General features: G+C 38.7%; 1 protein-coding gene across 3 annotated transcripts in view; it reads left to right on the top strand.

The window, feature by feature from the left end:
* The window catches only part of RAB5B (RAB5B, member RAS oncogene family), a 37615-nt gene continuing 20140 nt past the window's right edge, over nucleotides 1-17475 (top strand). The window contains exons 1-3 of one of the 3 annotated variants that reach the window (XM_039326802.1): nucleotides 46-98; nucleotides 1613-1683; nucleotides 16636-16937. In XM_039326802.1, the coding sequence (XP_039182736.1) occupies nucleotides 16775-16937 (163 nt within the window). In that variant the 5' untranslated portion in view covers nucleotides 46-98; nucleotides 1613-1683; nucleotides 16636-16774. Of the gene's footprint in view, nucleotides 201-1612; nucleotides 1684-16635; nucleotides 16938-17475 lie in introns of all 3 variants that reach the window. The other 2 variants (XM_039326800.1, XM_039326801.1) reach the window with 2 other exon arrangements.

Here is a 17475-nt window from a genome sequence, read left to right as displayed (position 1 = left end):
CTCCGCCTTCCGGCATAGAGTTGGGTTTGGTTGAGATAGTTTGTTTGTGTGCGAAACAGTCGAGGGCCGCGAAGTGGGGGGAGCCAGTGCAGTCTCAGGTACCTATGTGGGGCTCTTAGGCCGCGCCGGCTGTCTGGCATCTCGAGGGATCGTTTTGGCTCCCTGGGAGTGGCTCCCTCAGACCGCAGCGGCTGGACTACGTGAGGGCTAGAGGATGGTCTCGGGGCCTTCGTCTGGCAGTGGGGGAGCGAGAGGAGGGAGTGGGCTTGGCTAGCGATTCCTTCTGATGGGGCGACCGCGGCCTTGTGGCTGGGGGGACGGCGCAAGAGGTTAATTGGAGGCCCTGGCGGGTCCTGTGGAGGTGGGCCTGCCCCTTTTCAACCGGCTACCACGGGAGGACTTGCCACGGAGGGAGGTGGCCTAGAGAAGCCAAAAAGTGGGGCGAAGCGAAAGGCCTCTTAACATCCAGGGCAGCTTGAACGGTGGTGCCGAGCCGGGTGAAGGACGTTTTTTAAACATTAGAATTGGGCTAGGAGGGCGAGTTGAAGCGGGGTCGCCAGGCGTGAGCGTTGTAGGGAACGTACGCATCGGAATGGCGACCGTCTCTCCCGGGCGATGTTTCTGTATGTGGCCTTTCTGACGTAGGGAACCGACTGGGCTGAGTTAACGAAGACTTGCTACTTGCTGATGGTGGAGGGGAGTCCGAATAATAAATGGACCCTAGTGAGAAGTTCGGGGGTTATTAATCGATAATAAACTCTGACTAGGGATCGTTCTCGCACCGTAGTCAGTTCGATATTGTTAAGCTTCCCTTGATTTTAAAGCTGTTAGGCACGGCTAGTGTAGAATAGATTGCATGTTTACTCCTTAGTAAAATCTGGTTAGCGTAGGAGGGAGCTATCAAAGCTTCCTAGCCTGGTTCTTGGCGTTAGGAAAGCAGAACTTTGTGCTACCGCGATAGCCGGTGAACTTAGTTGTTTAGCATTTTGCTAGCTGTTATACGATCCAGGCTTGGTTGTCTGACTTGTTAAAAGCTTTTGCTGTGTGTCTTTCCATGTTTTCTTTGTGTTGAAAGATGTATGTCTTCTCATAGCACTAATTCCTTTCTTTCTTAACTGTAAGTCACCTAGGAGGGGCAAATGGTTTTGCCCTTTCAAAGAAGAGTTACCGATTGCATGGTCAGCAGTCACAGAGCGTTTGTGATTCGGCTTAAATTTATGGTAATAGATAGGCATGTGTGATGCTTTTTTTTACTAATCCTTGTAATTAGGCTCTGAAAGGCATATTGACGCTTCATGGATGTTTTAAGGTTCTTTTTCCTTAAAGTTGTACTCCATTAAAAATGCATTAATGTGGGAAAGCTGCCCAGAAAACTAGAGGGAAGAGAGAATGTTCTTTATTAAATCAGTATGAGAAGTAGACTTAGCCAAGATGCAGTGCTTAATGTATCTTACATCCAAAAGATGCTATAAGCTTTGATAGCTGATAGAAATGCATTGATACCAAGCTTAAAACTAAGACGTGCACAATATGAATGAATTTCCATATTCTTCATTATGGCTTATTTAAGAAATTGTATTTTCCTAGATTGATTTATCCTGAATCCACACAGGTATAGAACTAGATTCTGGATATTCTGAAGGATACACTCTTGGAGATTAGCAGTAAACTTTTTGTTTAATGGTGAGAAACTTTCTTTTAATCTTCACAAAATTTCCCTAGTTTTATCATTATTGTTCTTAGCCATTGTTGCAACTTTTTTTGTTCGCCAATCGACTGATTTTTCTAAAGTATTATCGGTATAACTGAGATCAAAGAATGCATATGAAAATAATGTGTTTACAAAACCTGACTAAAATGATAAACTAATATAGAAGTGAATTGCTATTACTGTGCTTAAAATTGATGGCGAGTGGACTCATGGACTCATATTTTTGGCCAGTACTGTGACTTCCATTTTCAGTTTGACTCTGTATTTGTCTTTTTGCTCTTATCAGAATTATAATTTAAGTTATATTTAGATTCTTAGGTGACATATTTGGTTTCAAATTTCTTCCTTCCATTTTGTTTCTGTATGTTATCTTTAGTTCTTTTGTTGCAAAAAGATTTCAACACCTTTGTCTTCCTACTGACTGTAGGTGTGCATTTGCTTACGAGTTCTAAAAATGTCCCATCATTAGTGTGGCATAATAATCTTTACAGGTAACAAAACTCTTTCCCATAATGAAAAACAATGATTTTAACCTGTTACTTTATATGACAAACACCTTGGAATATAAAACTAGAAGCTTTTCATCCTGGAAATACATCCTGCTTATTTTGTCACAAGGGTAAACTTGGGTAATTTGCTGATTGTATGCAAATACTGATCACAAGAAAGAATCAAAAGCTTTAACAGGTTTTATGGTTGTACTTTAAGTGCTACCATATGTAGTAAGGGAAAGTTATTTTCATAATTTGCTTTTAAGCTTTCTCTGAGTGTAAATGAACAGGAATTTAGAACAGAATGCAGTCTGACCTTGGGTCCGATTAAGCATGGCAGTGTGTATCATTCCTTACTGATATTAGGGGACTAGGGTTTCTTATCCTGGTTGGCCTGTATTGTATAATCAGGCCAACCTTTTGACTTGAGCTATTCGAAAATGAAGTCTTAATCTGAGTGAAAAGATAATGGTAGTTTTTGTTAATAAGGAGTTTTCTAATTCTCTAGAGCATTGGGTGTATTTTACAGTATGTAATTCCTGTTAGAACTTAATAACCTTTGTATTTTCTATCCCTTGTCAACAAAGGGACAATCTAAGATTGAACTGGTTTTTAAATAAGATGAGCTCTGGGTAGAAGAAGTTCCATGAACATGAAGTAGCCTTTCTGTTTAGGTCTCCAAAATGCATCTGTATAGTGGGTTCTCTCTTGATTAGGATATAAGGAAGGAAGCTACTTAAAAATAGATAGTGGCTGATCACTTTAGGACTGTCATATAACTAGTATTTTGAACTTGTCTCTTGAAAGCAATGTAAATAATTGAAATAGTAGCAACATTTGCTTGCTGTTATCAGCCTTCTTGGAAGATGAGGTTTTGCTTTTAGGGGTCACTTGCAAAAGTGGAATGTATCTCTATATAGATTCATACTAGCAGAGTCTTAATATTACTAAAGAGTTGACCGAAATGGGAAAGAGAACTGATTACAGTGGTAGGTTGAATGTTCAAGCAGTTGGAGACAATCTCAGATTCTCTGTAGCTCAGTGTGGTGAACCTATGGCATGGGTGCCAGAGGCGGCACGCAGAGCCCTCTCTGTGGGCACAAGTGCTGTCGCCCCAGTCCTAGACCTTCAGCTGGGTTTTATAAAACCTTTTCGCTTTCGGCCTCCGCCGCTGTGTGCAAAAAAAAAAAAGGTTCAATCAGTCAATTTCAACTTCTTGCGGGAAAAAAAAGATCTTGCAAAGTTGGAATTGATTGATTGAACTTTTTAGTCCCACCCAGTCTGCCGTTACCACCACAGCCACGCCCACGCCCAGCCAGTGGGTCACACCCAGCCAATGGGCCACACCCACCCGGTACTCAATGATGCATAAGTGCGTTTTGGGTTGCAGTTTGGGCACTCAGTTTCTAAAAGGTTCGCCATCACTGCTCTAGCTTGTCAACTCAACAACACAGAACTTAACTGGTAGAAAAAATGTCCAAGGCATTGTACAGTAATAAACTGAAGGCCAGCATATTTAATTGAATGCTTTTAATTTGATACTTTTAGTACTGTCAATTTCAACTTCTTGAAATCAAACGTATCCTTTTTAAGAGCTTTTTTATTTTTAAAGTATAGCATGTATGCTACCAGATTTTTTAATTATCCCTATGTCTTTTGGGCATCACCTATATACATGCTTCATGCATATTGTACTACTGACCCATATATGACTCTTACATAATTTTACTAACTGAGCAGGTCTGCTTAGGCAATTAAAGGGGAATTGTGCCTTGGGATGGACAGGCATATATAATGCTGTGCATGCATAAATATTTACAAAGATTTAGGTTCTTGATTTCAGACAGAAAAGGACCATTTTTCTTTAGAATAAAAAAAGTTTTAAATTAATGACAGGTTGTGTTATCTAGAGTTCTCCAGTGTATATTTGCTGCTTTAATGCACAGTAAGCAATTGATTGTCTACCTTGTCAATTAAGTTAGGTCTAGCTGAAGATTTAGTGTTAGGATAGGCTACTCCTGTAAATTTTGAGAAAAATATTAATGTTAATGGTTAGTAGGTACCCTAACAATATATCCTGTATATAATTAGAACTTTAAAGAATATATCACAAATATTGTTAGGGATTCATTTTTTTGTTAAAAATTGACATATCTGATTATTCATTTCATATTGCCCAATTTTGCTAACAAATCAGTGAAATAAAGGGCTTTGGGATGCCTGAGACGAAGAGGTAATAGCTCGACCTCTTTCTGCATTTTGTTCTTAAGCTCCAATATAATATACACATCAAACTTCAGCTTTCCATCTTACTGTGTTAGTATGTAAAGACTCTCCAGCTAGGACAGTGGTTCTCAACCTATGGGTCGCGACCCCATTTGGGGTCAATTGACCATTTTTCGGGGGTCGCCAAAGAAGGCGATCCGCCATTTTCTCCCCTCAGGGGGCGGCGCCGCGCATGCGCGCAGCGCATGGGGGGGCGCCGCGCATGCGCAGAACGTTTGTGTGATGGGGGTCGCCGTCACACAAATGTTGAGAACCACTGAGCTAGGACAATGATTTCAAATCTTCTGTCCTTGAATATATGTTGGCATATATACAGTGGAAATATGGGTAGTTGTAAATGTTAAATTTTATGTTTTTGCTTAAGATAGGGAAAAGTTCATCTTCAGGACAAAGACCATTTGTTATTAGATCTGAAATTAGGGGACTCATTTATTATTCTAATAACTTTAGCATGTTTTTGCTTAGTCTTTAGAGAAGCATATATAGTAAAACAATAGTGTGGATTAGATTTCTGTAAGACCTCTTTGTAAAAAATCCAATTTTCATTATTTGAATAATATATTTAGTGTATTAAACTTTGCAAAGAGTCCAAGGTTACTAGGGTGGGAAATTCTATGGGAATTGCAGCACAGAATTTTCCATACTTAATATATCTAAAATATTCTTAGTTTCAGCACCTCGAAACTAACTTGTTTAGTTGTAAATAAAGTTCATAACTTCATAAAAAAGAAGTTGATTGAAGATGGTCTTAACTTCAGTCAATATGTTAACGGTGGTTAAATGTATTTTCAAAATAGAATTTATAAAAGAAAGGATTTCTGGAAAGAGAAGACCATTCTGAAGACCACTTTTGAATGTAGTAGCAACTGGTATCAAAGTGGTAAAAGAAGGAAGATTGACTTTTAACAAATAGATGCACAAATGATTAATCAGTATAATTCATTAATACTGCCAAAAGTAAATGTCCCATCTTAACTAATGCTCCATACATAAAAATTCATCACTGTCCATGTTCTGTTCAGTTTACCACATAATCTTCTGTGTCTTTGCTTCCAAAGGTTAGTTTCTTTGCTAAATTTCTTTACTGTGGATCCAAGGAGGGTTTCTTTTCCTACAGAAAATTGCCTAATATATATAGTTCATAAAGGGCCTTCACTGGAGCAATTTAGGAAGTGTTAAGCTTATTTTTTTCCAGTTCTAAATTTGTCAGAAGGAAATACAAGTTGTACAGAAGAAGAACACTCTGCCGGGTTTTGAGTGAGTTGCAGAAAAATCAGAGTGGACTCGTGAACTACTGCTGACAGTAGTGCTTTTCTAATACAGTGGTTTTGAATTGAAATAATAATGACACACCACTTCTAGTGTAACAGAAAAGATATGAATCTTGTTTTGACAAATCTCTACAAAATTGTATTCAGGTTGTTAGGCCTGGATTATATATATGAGCCAAATAATTGGTGAGTTGACTTGTCTTCATAAAAATGGAATAAAATAATGTTAAGGTCAGAATTATGTAGACGTATAAAATTGATGAGTTGAACATTGTTCTGATATTTCTGGTATTGATAATATTTTTTCCAGAAAATCTGTACAGGAAGGCCAAGGTTAAGAATGTCCATCTTAAAGACAACTTATATCCTGAGTCAACAAATCTCGGAAGCTGCACAATGCTTTCATGAGCGTCATGAAGTAGTGCATGCTTTTTTAATATATATAGTCTGTTTTCAATGGTTCGTGGAAGCATATGTGGCTTTAGTGAAGGAGAACGCCGTCCACCATTTTGAGGCAGATTGCTTTGCCTTTAGAATGGTGAAAGATTGAATTCCAGTTGTTGAATTGGGCTCTCCTTGCTGGAAGTCTGTCTCCCCTCTAGCTCCGTTTTCACTTAAAATTGTAAACAACTTTGTTGCTGTACTGTTCATCTCTGATGTGCAAAAGTACAACTACAATAACCTGTTTCAATTTAAATAACAAATTTGGATTAAAGACAGAGTTAGGGAATGGAACTCGTTCTTAACCTGGGGACTGTCTGTAGAACCTATCCAGATCTTTAAACATTGTATCTGGAAAAAAAATTATTTCCTACTAAATTAATTTTAATCACAACCAAGGGAAATAATCTAGAACCATTTGTTGTTAACTAAAGCAACCATCATCAAATCTAACATATTTTAATTATTGTATGCTACCTTTCTAGAGAAAACCCATCAGTGGAAGCTCTAAACATAAGAATCTCATGGCTAACAAAGAAGCTATAGTCAAAGATTCCAATTTAGCTCTAACACTGGCTGAATAGAATTATAAAATGACTCAAAAATAGAATTCTTTGTAAATAAGAACCTAAATAATGAATAATGGCTGGTGAACATATCAAGACATAAGAAACTTAATTCTGGGCTTCTTTATGCAAGTTTACATAAAAATACTTGTGTTGCTTTAACATTTGATGGATAAGATAAAAATCTTGGCTTTTCTATTGCCAGCCATCTTAGATGTATACTATAGGAAACTGATGTACATGTAATGTAGAATGAAGAATGAAATCAGAATCAATTTTACATTATATGAGGAAAAAATTCCAAGGAACTACTAGCAATTTCAGCTTTTTTCTACATTCAGATAGTTCATTGGCATTAGGAATTCCATCAAATAAAGGGCCAGAGGTAGTCTGATATTCTACATGATAATTTCTCTTGCTTGCTTCCTGATTTTTATTTATTAGCATATTACTGGCTTCAGAAGCAAAAAATAATCATTTTAAGCACAAATTTCCATTTGCTCAATGACTTTCAAGGATAGCAAATGGTTTGATTCTCTTTGCTTTTAGTCTGACATTCCTGTTAATTCTGATTGCCAGTGATAAGATTGGTGATGTCACCCGCTGCTGCTGAATTGTCGTTGAGTGAGTGACGTGCTGATTTCCTGTGTTTCTACACTTTTAGACACTGGATGATTAATAGCACAAACCTCAGAGACTATTTTCATCTGGCAGTAACAGAGAAGGACAGGATAATTCAATATCCAACCAAATTCTGAAAGGCTTTGCTTCCTTAATTCAATGGGTTATGCTTCCTTGGATAATGCAGAGATTCCATAACCCAAGAAGCTGAGTAACTTGAAAACTCGTGAAAAACCATGAAAAATCAAGGCAATGCATGCTTTTGGGTTGTGTGAAGGATACGACATCACATTTGGGTATAAAAATTCTCAGGTCAAATAAATTCCATCAGTTTAATAGGATAAATTGGATGAACTATTGAAAGATATATCGGTAGTCCTTGACTTATGACTAGTTGCATAATGAGCAAAGTTACTACATTAAAAAAATATGGCTTCTTGAAGTTATGACTACACACCATTACCTGACCCTCCCCCATGGTCATGTGATTGTGTTTTGGGCGCTTAGCAAGCAGCTTGCAATTATGACCAATTGTAGCATCGCGTGGTCATGTGATTACATGTTGTGATATTTTTTTACTATTTTCTGGCAAAACAATATGCATTGGATAAGCTGTATTCAGATTTATGACCATGTGATTCGCTTAATGACAGCAGATTCACTTATAAGTAGGGTTATAAAATTGAATCTGGTCATGTGGTCACTTGGCTTATGACAATGATTTAAGACCAAAATTTTGGCTCAATTATCATAAGTTGAGGACTATCTATACAACACATTGTGAAAAAAGCTGAGCAACCTATAAATGAATTTATATATCTTGGTAGTTTGGGTAAATGGATGGAGTTAGGATAGGAAATTGGTGGAGAAATTTTAAGATGTTCAAATGTTGACAGAGAAGTTGTGTGTGTGTGTGTGCGCGCGCGTGTGCATACCTACACACATTCAGATGTGATGAATGAATAAGTGAAAATGACTGCATATAAAAGAGCCTATTTTGCTATATAGGAGTGAGAATTGAGTATGAGAATTGAATCGTCAACAAATATGCTGAAGTAATCCAATCTTATGATGTAGGACAGAGGTGTCAAACTAAACTTCATTGAGGGCCGCATCAGCATTGCGGTTGCCCTCAGGGGGCCGGGTGGGTGTGGCCAGGGTAGGTGCAGCCTACTGGGTGGGTGTGGATGGAGTGGGTGTGGTCTACTGGGTGGGTGTGGCCAGCTCTACATCGTTCACGTCAAGGGTGCCTGTGGGGGCCTGGGCAGGAGTGGGATAGATCTGAGTGTCTCAGGCAGAAGGGGGTGGGGCCAGGGCAAGTGCCGAGGCATGGTCCACTGGAGGAGCCTCACTGTTCCTCTCAGGCCATGCCGGGGGGGGGGGGGCCTTATGGAGCTAAGACTGAATGCGTTTCAGCATAGATGGCCACCACAAAATTGTACATTGGCTCCCAGCTGGCCTGGGCCAGGGCCAAGGCAGAGGGGGCCGTTCCCTCACTGTTTCCAGGATGGCTTTGCGAGCCCCATGAAACCACTTCGTGGGCCGCATCCGGCCTGCGGACCTTGTGTTTGACATGTCTGATGTAGGATATAACAAAGAGAAGTGTTTAAGAATGAATGAGTGCAAAAGTGAGTGACCATAACATGGAGGCTCATCATGTAGGTAGAATAAATGAGGATTGAATTGCAGAATAAATATTAGTGGAAATTGAATAAATAGTGAGAAAGGAATGGGTAAAAGAGATTTGATGAAATCCTGAAAAATCGATACAAAGTTTAAAGAAAAGTCAGTCTATGAAATATTGTATAGATGTACTGGAACCAAGGTTAGAAAAGTATGGTGAGATATATAGTGAATGTCAGTGTCAAATAAATCTTGTCAGATTTCTTTTCCTCACCTCTGCTTGTTTTTTCTTGGCCTTACTACTTCTTATTTTTTTCCCTACATTTTGCATAAGGTTGCTTATCCCAAAAGGGACGAATATATCTATGTCATTATTAATTCAGTTATTTGTCCAGCCAATATGTTTTGTACATGGGTGTTTGAAATATTAATCTTTTTACTGACTTTTCATTTCAGTCTACCTTGCCTCTAACTGGAAGTGACTGATAAAATTCTTGTTATTCTGCCTTGTAGTCAGTATGTAATGGCTTTGCACAGTTAGTAACAACATTTCCTAATCAGATCACCTCTAAAAGTGCCTGATTAAATTACCTAGAACACATTTTGAAGTCTGTTTGCAGCAGATATAGCAAAATATCAAGGCAAAATATGCTAGTCCTGTGTTTCTGCTGAATAAGAGAATGGACTTTGATTTTGCTATAAGGATGACTTGGTTAAAAGTAATAATAAAGACTTCCTAAAATAATTTCTAGGAAAGATTTCACAACAGAAACCATTCTGGCAGTTTCTTGTGTTAAAGAAATAATGCCATAATTCTTTTAATTAAAGTATTTTAATTTTAATTAATACTAAATCAGTTATTGTACAATATTTTTGTGGGATGATATAATTTACCTTTAATATCTAACCTGTAACACCGTCAAATTGAAGCAAATTGGATTAACTCCTGTATGTGCTATAAATTTTTTTCTAACATTTAAGTAATGATTCTATATAGTAAGTTCATACTTTGACCATAACAGAACTGCTAGATATGTCAGACAAGTCTAGGAACTTTTTGGAAAATGTAGATGATAACATGTCTACCAGTTTGTGCTAGAATAGACTAGTATCAGCTGTATAAAGCTTGTCTAAGAACATTATCATTTTTCAGCTGTTTTATAGTTAAATGTAGGTCTTGAAAAAGATTTAGCTATATTTAAAGTTGCTGGGTGGCATCTAATAGTTTACCTGACCCGAAGACTATGGAACTCCCATCAGAAGTTTTTTTTTTTTCACACCATGCTGAAGTGCATACAAACCAGCTCTCTCCTGCTTGCATTTGAAAAGTATATAGTTTGGCCTCCTTCAATCTGATTCTCCTAATATGTTGAATGACAGCCCCCTTAAGTCTTGGTTGTCGTGCCCAAGATTTGCATTGGTTCTGTGTGTTTTAGCTTAGAAACCAGGAGATTGTGAGTTCTAGTTTCACCATGAAAGCTGGCTGGGTGACTTTGGGCCAGTCACTCTCTCAAACCAACCAATCTCACAAGGGTTGGAGGAGGAGGAGGAGGAGGAGGAGGAGGAGGAGGAGGAGGAGGAGGAGGAGGAGGAGGAGGAGGAGGAGGAGGAAGTATTAAGTATGTTTACTGCCTTGAATTATTTATAAAGTAATAAAGATGGGATTTTAAAAAAAGCTAATATAACAATTTATATAAAATGCACTGAATTGAGAAGAGTAAGCTAAGAATGCCACTAACAATTACTGAATCCCATCAAAGGTCAATCTAGTCCAGCAATGTGGCCAATCAGAAACCTGTGAGAAGTGCACAAAGTGAATGTGAAAACTATATTTTTTTCATTGTTGCTTCCTGCCATCTAATGTGATGGTGGTTTAGCTATTATGTCATTAATAGCTTTAAACTTTCATAAGGAGGTGTTATCTTGTAAAATGCCTAAGCCAGGGGTAGGCAACCCAAAACACTCAAAGAGCCCCTTGGACCCGTTTCCCACCGAAAACAAAACACTGGGAGCCGCAACACCCTTTTGATATCTAAAAGGAAGATAACACTGCATATATCCTTTTTTATATATATACACACACACACACACACACACACACACATATATATATATATATACATATATACATACATACATATACATACATACATACATACATACATACATATCTATATATATCTCATAAAGGTAAAAAAGGGTATATGCAATGTTATCTTCATTTTAGATGTCAAAAGGCTCTCTCTGTCTCTCTCTGTCTCTCCCTCCCTCTCTCTCCCTCTCTTTCTCCTCCTTTCTCTCTTTCCTCTCCCTCTCTCTTTCTCTCTCTCTCTCTCTCTCTTCCCCCCCCTCTCTCTCCCTCCCCTTGGTCTGCCAGTCCTCTTCCCCCACTCTCTTTCTCTCTCTCTTTCCTCTCTTTCTCCCCCCCCCTTTCTCTCCCCGGCTCTCTCCCTCTCCAATCTTCTGCTTACCTAGCAAGCTGGCTTCAAGCTGTTCTCCAGCAAGCTCAGAGGTAGGCAACCTCGGCTCTTTTATGACTCATGGACTTCAACTCCCAGAATTCCTGAGCCAGCATAGCTGGGCTAGCTAGCTCTATCCTGCTCTTCCTGCTTTCTGCTTCCTGCAGAGATGCAGCAAAGGGAGGAGCTCTGCCCAAAAAGCTTTTCAGCTTTTGGAGAACACCGTGAGTCCACTCTCTTTTTTACACACACACACACACACACACACACACACACACACACAGAGAGAGAGAGAGAGAGAGAGAGAGAGAGAGAGAGAGGGAGAGAGAGAGAGAGAGAGAGAGAGAGAGAGAGAGAGAGAGAGAGAGAGAGAGAGAGAGAGAGAGAGAGAGAGAGAGAGAGAGAGCGCCACATGTGGCTCCGGAGCCGCAGGTTGCCGGCCTGTGGCCTAAGCTAATATTTGTATAGTATTGGTTTTTTTTTTTTTTTTTTGGGTCCATGCCCAATTTGGGTGATCATTTCTCATCTTTTCACATGAAACCTTTCCCTGGCATGTGCCTCTGATCTTTTTACAGTAATGTGTGACTAAATCGAGAATGCTTCTATCCATAGCTTGTGTTTGCTCAAAAGGGCTTCCAAAGAAAATGCTTTTTTTTGTAGCCTGCAAAAAAACCCCTAGTATAAATTTATATAATACGTTTTTTTGTCAGTTGTAATTTTAGCAGTTTTTTCTCATTGCTAGATTATTGTATTGGGTTTGATCTCCAATTTTAGATTACTCTCATAGTAACAGGCTTTTCACATTATGCTAACTATAATTTGAATAAATTATAACAGTGAGCTTATGCAATACCCTATGCAAGAATATTCTGGCTTAATGCACTATATGAATCAGGCCACAATTGCAAAAACAAAGTTGCATGAGTAATTTCCTTTAAAAAAAATTAAGAATTTTGATTACAGTAGTAAAAACTAATACAAACTAAGCTTGGAGAAAAAGAGGAAAAGAGAAAAATAAGTGCAAAAAAAAAGACAAAGAAAAGGATTATATAAAGAAGTGCTTTGAAACTTTCATCACAACAGATATAAACAAATTTAATAACTCCTCACCCCCTGGACGGTTAAACAGATAGCTCTGAATTCTGTATGCCATCCCTTATCAAATCCATAAAACGTCAAGTTTTTAATCCTGGTGTCAGCAAAAAGAAATATGCTAGAATTAAATGTGTATTTCAGCCTTGATTAAATAAATACTCTTAACAATAAACTCTTTTATTGTTAACAATAAACTCCTTTATTGTTAACATTCTTAATCTTTAACTCAATCAAATATTGTCGTAGGATTTGATTTCAATTCCTTTTTTATCTCATCACCCAGATTTCTTCAAGGTTTTCACAAGCCTCTTTTGTAAATCCACTAAGAAAGCATTTTCCAAGTCATTTCTTGATTCATCATTTATATTTCCCCTTTCATTCTTAAAACTGCAAACAGTTTCTTTTATATATCCAGTAAAACATCATTTTCGAAATCATTCGTTTGGCCTGTCATTTGTAGTTCCATTTTTGGTACTTTCACTGTCTTGTTAGATATTTTTTTCCCCACATCTGTCATTCCTTCGTTACCTTCTTTCAGACATAGTATATTCATAGAAGCAGACATCATTCCTTACAGCTTTGATATTGTAACTCGTTTCTGGTTCCGTTCTTCAAATATCTCCTTTAATGTTTCCAATGTTACAATGTTTTGTTACATGAGTAATTTCCTAAAAACGTAAAGTCAGGAAATGTCTTGGTATAATTTCCAGTTGTCTGGTGGTAATTGTACTTTGTTTTGGCTTACGGTTTCCCCTTATATTATCTTACTGCTCCAAATTAAACTTTGGAATACATTCTTTAATATCGGTGAACACTCATCCAAACAAAATTTATCCATATTTCAAAATATGTATATTCCACATTTTCAGAAGTCTTGCACCAAGCTACAATTACATTGCAAGTAGAATCTTGTTATTAATTAAAGAATTTGAATTCATAACTGTTGGTAGATCTTCATTTCTTGACTTCCCATCTGTATCCAAAGCATCTAGATCAGAGGTCCCCACCCTTGGCAACTTTAAGACTTGTGGACTTCAACTCCCAGAATTCTGGGAGTTGAAGTCCACAAGTCTTAAAGTTGCCAAGGGTGGGGACCTCTGATCTAGATGATATATGAAAGTTACTTATTGGCTGCATTCATGCATTGTGCTGAACTATGATTTGTTGAGCCAGGATCAGTCCTGCAGATAAGCAAAATAACAAACTTGTTCAGCCAGTTCCTAGTTTATTTTCCTTCTTTCTTCAGTTTTTTCTTGCCTTGCGTTTCTGTGGGTTACTTTGGTGGAGAACTGAAGTCAACCATAAGCCATGAAGCCTATTTCTATTTTATTTCATCTCAACTACAATCAATAACTGAACATTAAACCCTGGTTTCAAGCATGAGATCACTGCCATAGAACAAGCTACAGCTTCTTTGTTCTCATTTACATATCATACAAAGCCAAAATGTGCAACCCGTAGAAAAATTTAACACAATTTATACATGGTACTAAAACATAATATGTTGTAAACCTAATGGGAATTCAGCCATTGTGCTTCATAAACCATTGTTTATGATCTAACACTGTACAATATGTGAAGTTACTATAACTATGCCATCGCTAAGAATTAACAGTGTGATGGCACATAATCAAAAGTAAGTAAATATATAAGAAAACAATAATTAAAATTATATATTATCGCTATATGATTTTCACATATACAGGCATATATCCTCAACTTACAACAGTTCATTTAGTGACTGTTTAAAGTTACAACAGCACTTAAAAAAGTGACTTATGACCATTTTTCACACTTATAACCCTTGTAGCATCCACATGATCATGTGATCAAAATTCAGATGCTTGGCAACTGACTCATGACGGTTGCTGTGGCCCAGGGTCATGTGATCACCTTTTGCGACCTTCTGACAAGCAAAGTCAGTGGGAAAGCCAGATTCACTTAACAACCGTGTTACTAATTTAACAACTGCAGTGGTTCACTTAACAACTGTGGCATTTAGAAAGGTTGTAAAATGGAGCAAAACTCACTTAACAAATGTCTCACTTAGCAACATCAATTTTGGGCTCCATTGTGGTCTTATGTTGAGGACTACCTGTATACTTGTACACATATGAACTTTAAGCCATTGTTGAATGGTTTGCTTTGAATTGTATGCTAAGTTATAGTGGGTGACTTTCGTATAGCACAGTGGTTCTCAACCTTTTTAATGCCGTGACCCCCAACCGGTCGTAAGTTGAGGGCTACTCAACTGGTGCAGCACCGTTTGCAGCATGGGACTTTTGGCGGGCTCAGCAGGGCAGAGACAGCCTGGACAATTCCTATTGGCTTTTGAAAGCCAATAGAATTAGACTCTATTCAAGAGAGTCTATTCTATTGGCTTTCAAAAGCCAATAGAATAAAAGGGAGTAGCACAGCTAAGGAAAAGGGGGGAAAAATGGCGGACTGCGTTGTTTGGCGACCCCCGTGACATGGAGTCCCGACCCACAGGTTGAGAACCACTGGTATAGCATATTGTGCCAGCATTTCTCAAAATGGGTCTGGGTGCAGCATTGCTTTGCAGAGCCAGAGACATACCTTGTTCCTGCCTCCTGGTTTGCATTCTGACAATAGGAAAAGAATTACAGAGAAGTAGCTTGAAACTTTATTGAAAAAAGTTTGCAAAAGATCAAAAACATAAAGAAACATACAAGTAATAATAGATTAGTTTTCTTACTAAACATTTCTGTCATAAAAAATTTTCTTTCAATGATAGTTTCCTATACTTGTTGTCATATTAGGAATTGCCTGTCCTTCATGATTTTTTAATCTTCTCAAGTGGACCCTGAAGAGCAGAAAGCAGAGAAGTCCTGCTCTAGATACATCTTGCATCCTTTGTAAATTATGCCATAGAGTTACCTTCAGTGGAGACATAGTAAGATGCTAGTTCACTTACTGGGGGTGTTCATTCCTGTTTTTTTCTAAGCGTCCATTCTGTCCATTTTAGTTTGTGAATCCAGAACAATAATGGAATTTAAAATAGAATGCAGTGGGGAACACCATGGAGCTTCTTGATAGATTTTGAGGACTACACGGTTGTGATCTAATTTATTTTCGGAAAATTCTCAAAAATACCATAACAACAGGGTATCTTGGAGTTTGTGAAACTTAGCTTCTATATGTGTCATTAAATTCATTTTATTCCAACACACACATTCATCTTTAAAGGGGGGGGGGGTATGAAGAAAAATTTGCCTGAAAAACATGATGAAAACTGATCATTCTGCATTAATGAAGTTTGCGCGACTATTGCCTATAAATCCTGGCCAAATTTCTAATGCCTCTGAGATGCTGTTCTAATGTAATATTTGCCCCAGTTCAATGATATAGTCCTTTAGATCTTTCCCTGATCATCACATGATCTGACAAGACATTCCATGCCAAGAGCTGCTTGCTACACCTTAAGGAATGCGAGCAAGAAAGAGATCTGCATGAGTCGCTGACTCATTGATCACAGAGATTCATCACACGTGATGTTTTTCTTTCTAGACTTTACTCTGGAAAGGCTGATATTTTTGAAGGTTTGGTTTCCGCCACGCTCCATTTGAAAAGTAATTTGTTTCTTAAAGATTGGACACTGGGACTTTATAGTTTCAATTCCTATATGTGGCGCTTAGGTAAAATACAGGGGAGAGCAAGAATCTAATCTGCTTTTTTGTTGAGTTTATTTTAATTCACTTGGATGGTCTGGTCTGCTTATGGGCTAAACGTTACACATAAAACAATGGGAAAAGAAGAAGAATATATCTATGCTTGCAAGTCCTCTTATTTATTTTTATTTATTTTGCAAAATTTATACAGCCATCTATTTGCTCACAGCGACTCTAGGCGGCTTGCAGAAAATATGACAGAATTGCCTTTTTCATTTCATACGTGGAAAAACTAGCCTTGTTATCTCAGTGTGACTTAAGTAGATTCAGTAACTTTGTTACTCAATTCTCCCAAATCATTCCTTAATATATTTGCACTAAATCCAACCTTCCTGGTCCCCTTCACAGATTAAAATATTAACTAAACTATCTCTTATTTCAGAAGTCAGCTCCTTGGTACTGGAAGGACTTGTCATCCTGTTCGAAGCAGGTGGGGCAAAAATTCCTGCGTGTCAAACTCTGGTCAACTGTGGTAGTTCTTTGCATTGGCTGGAGCACCCGTTGCTCTTGGAGTCTAGGCCATGACCAGCAGAGGAGCTGCCAGGCCGAATGGGCAATCGCAAGCCAGCAAGATCTGCCAATTCAAGCTAGTACTGTTGGGTGAATCAGCAGTAGGCAAGTCCAGCCTGGTGCTGCGTTTTGTCAAGGGACAGTTCCACGAATACCAGGAGAGCACCATTGGAGGTAAGGAAGCTTCTGCATGCGGTCTTTCTTCTCCCAAGGAGGAAAATCTGTAGCTTAAATCTTAGATTACACCTGAGCATTTTATGATGTGTAGGCCATACCTAGTCCATGAGGAATTCTAGTTCAGTCGGCGGCAGTAGAGGGATGGGGCATCAGGGTAGTAGTGGGGGATGAGGCAGCGGCGGGGGCAGGGGGCGATGGCCCTCCACAACAGTTTCGCATGTGACCCCTTGGAAAATTAATTGACCACCCCTGCCTTAAATATCCCCTAAATCAGTGGTGGCGAAACTATGGCACTCGTGCCAGGGGCGGCACTCAGAGCCCTCTTTGTTGGCACGCGTGCCATGCCCCGGAGATGGCACTCATCCTTCTTCAACCAGCCGCCTGAGGTCCCACGTGGCTGGATGCATCCCGGCACGGCTGATTTTCCTCTCGTCCCATCCCTCCTGGCCTCACGTGCTCTCCTTTTCCTGGGGTACGACCCACTGCATTGCCTCCTCAGTTGTAGGCCACCTGTCCAGCTCAAAGGCGGCTTCTC

Source organism: Crotalus tigris, unplaced genomic scaffold (assembly GCF_016545835.1).
Source record: "Crotalus tigris isolate CLP2741 ecotype Arizona unplaced genomic scaffold, ASM1654583v1 scf7180000024345.2110221, whole genome shotgun sequence".
Lineage (NCBI taxonomy): Eukaryota > Metazoa > Chordata > Lepidosauria > Squamata > Viperidae > Crotalus > Crotalus tigris.
The sequence above is the reverse complement of the archived record's forward strand: the minus strand, read 5'-3'. Positions and strand labels throughout refer to the sequence as shown.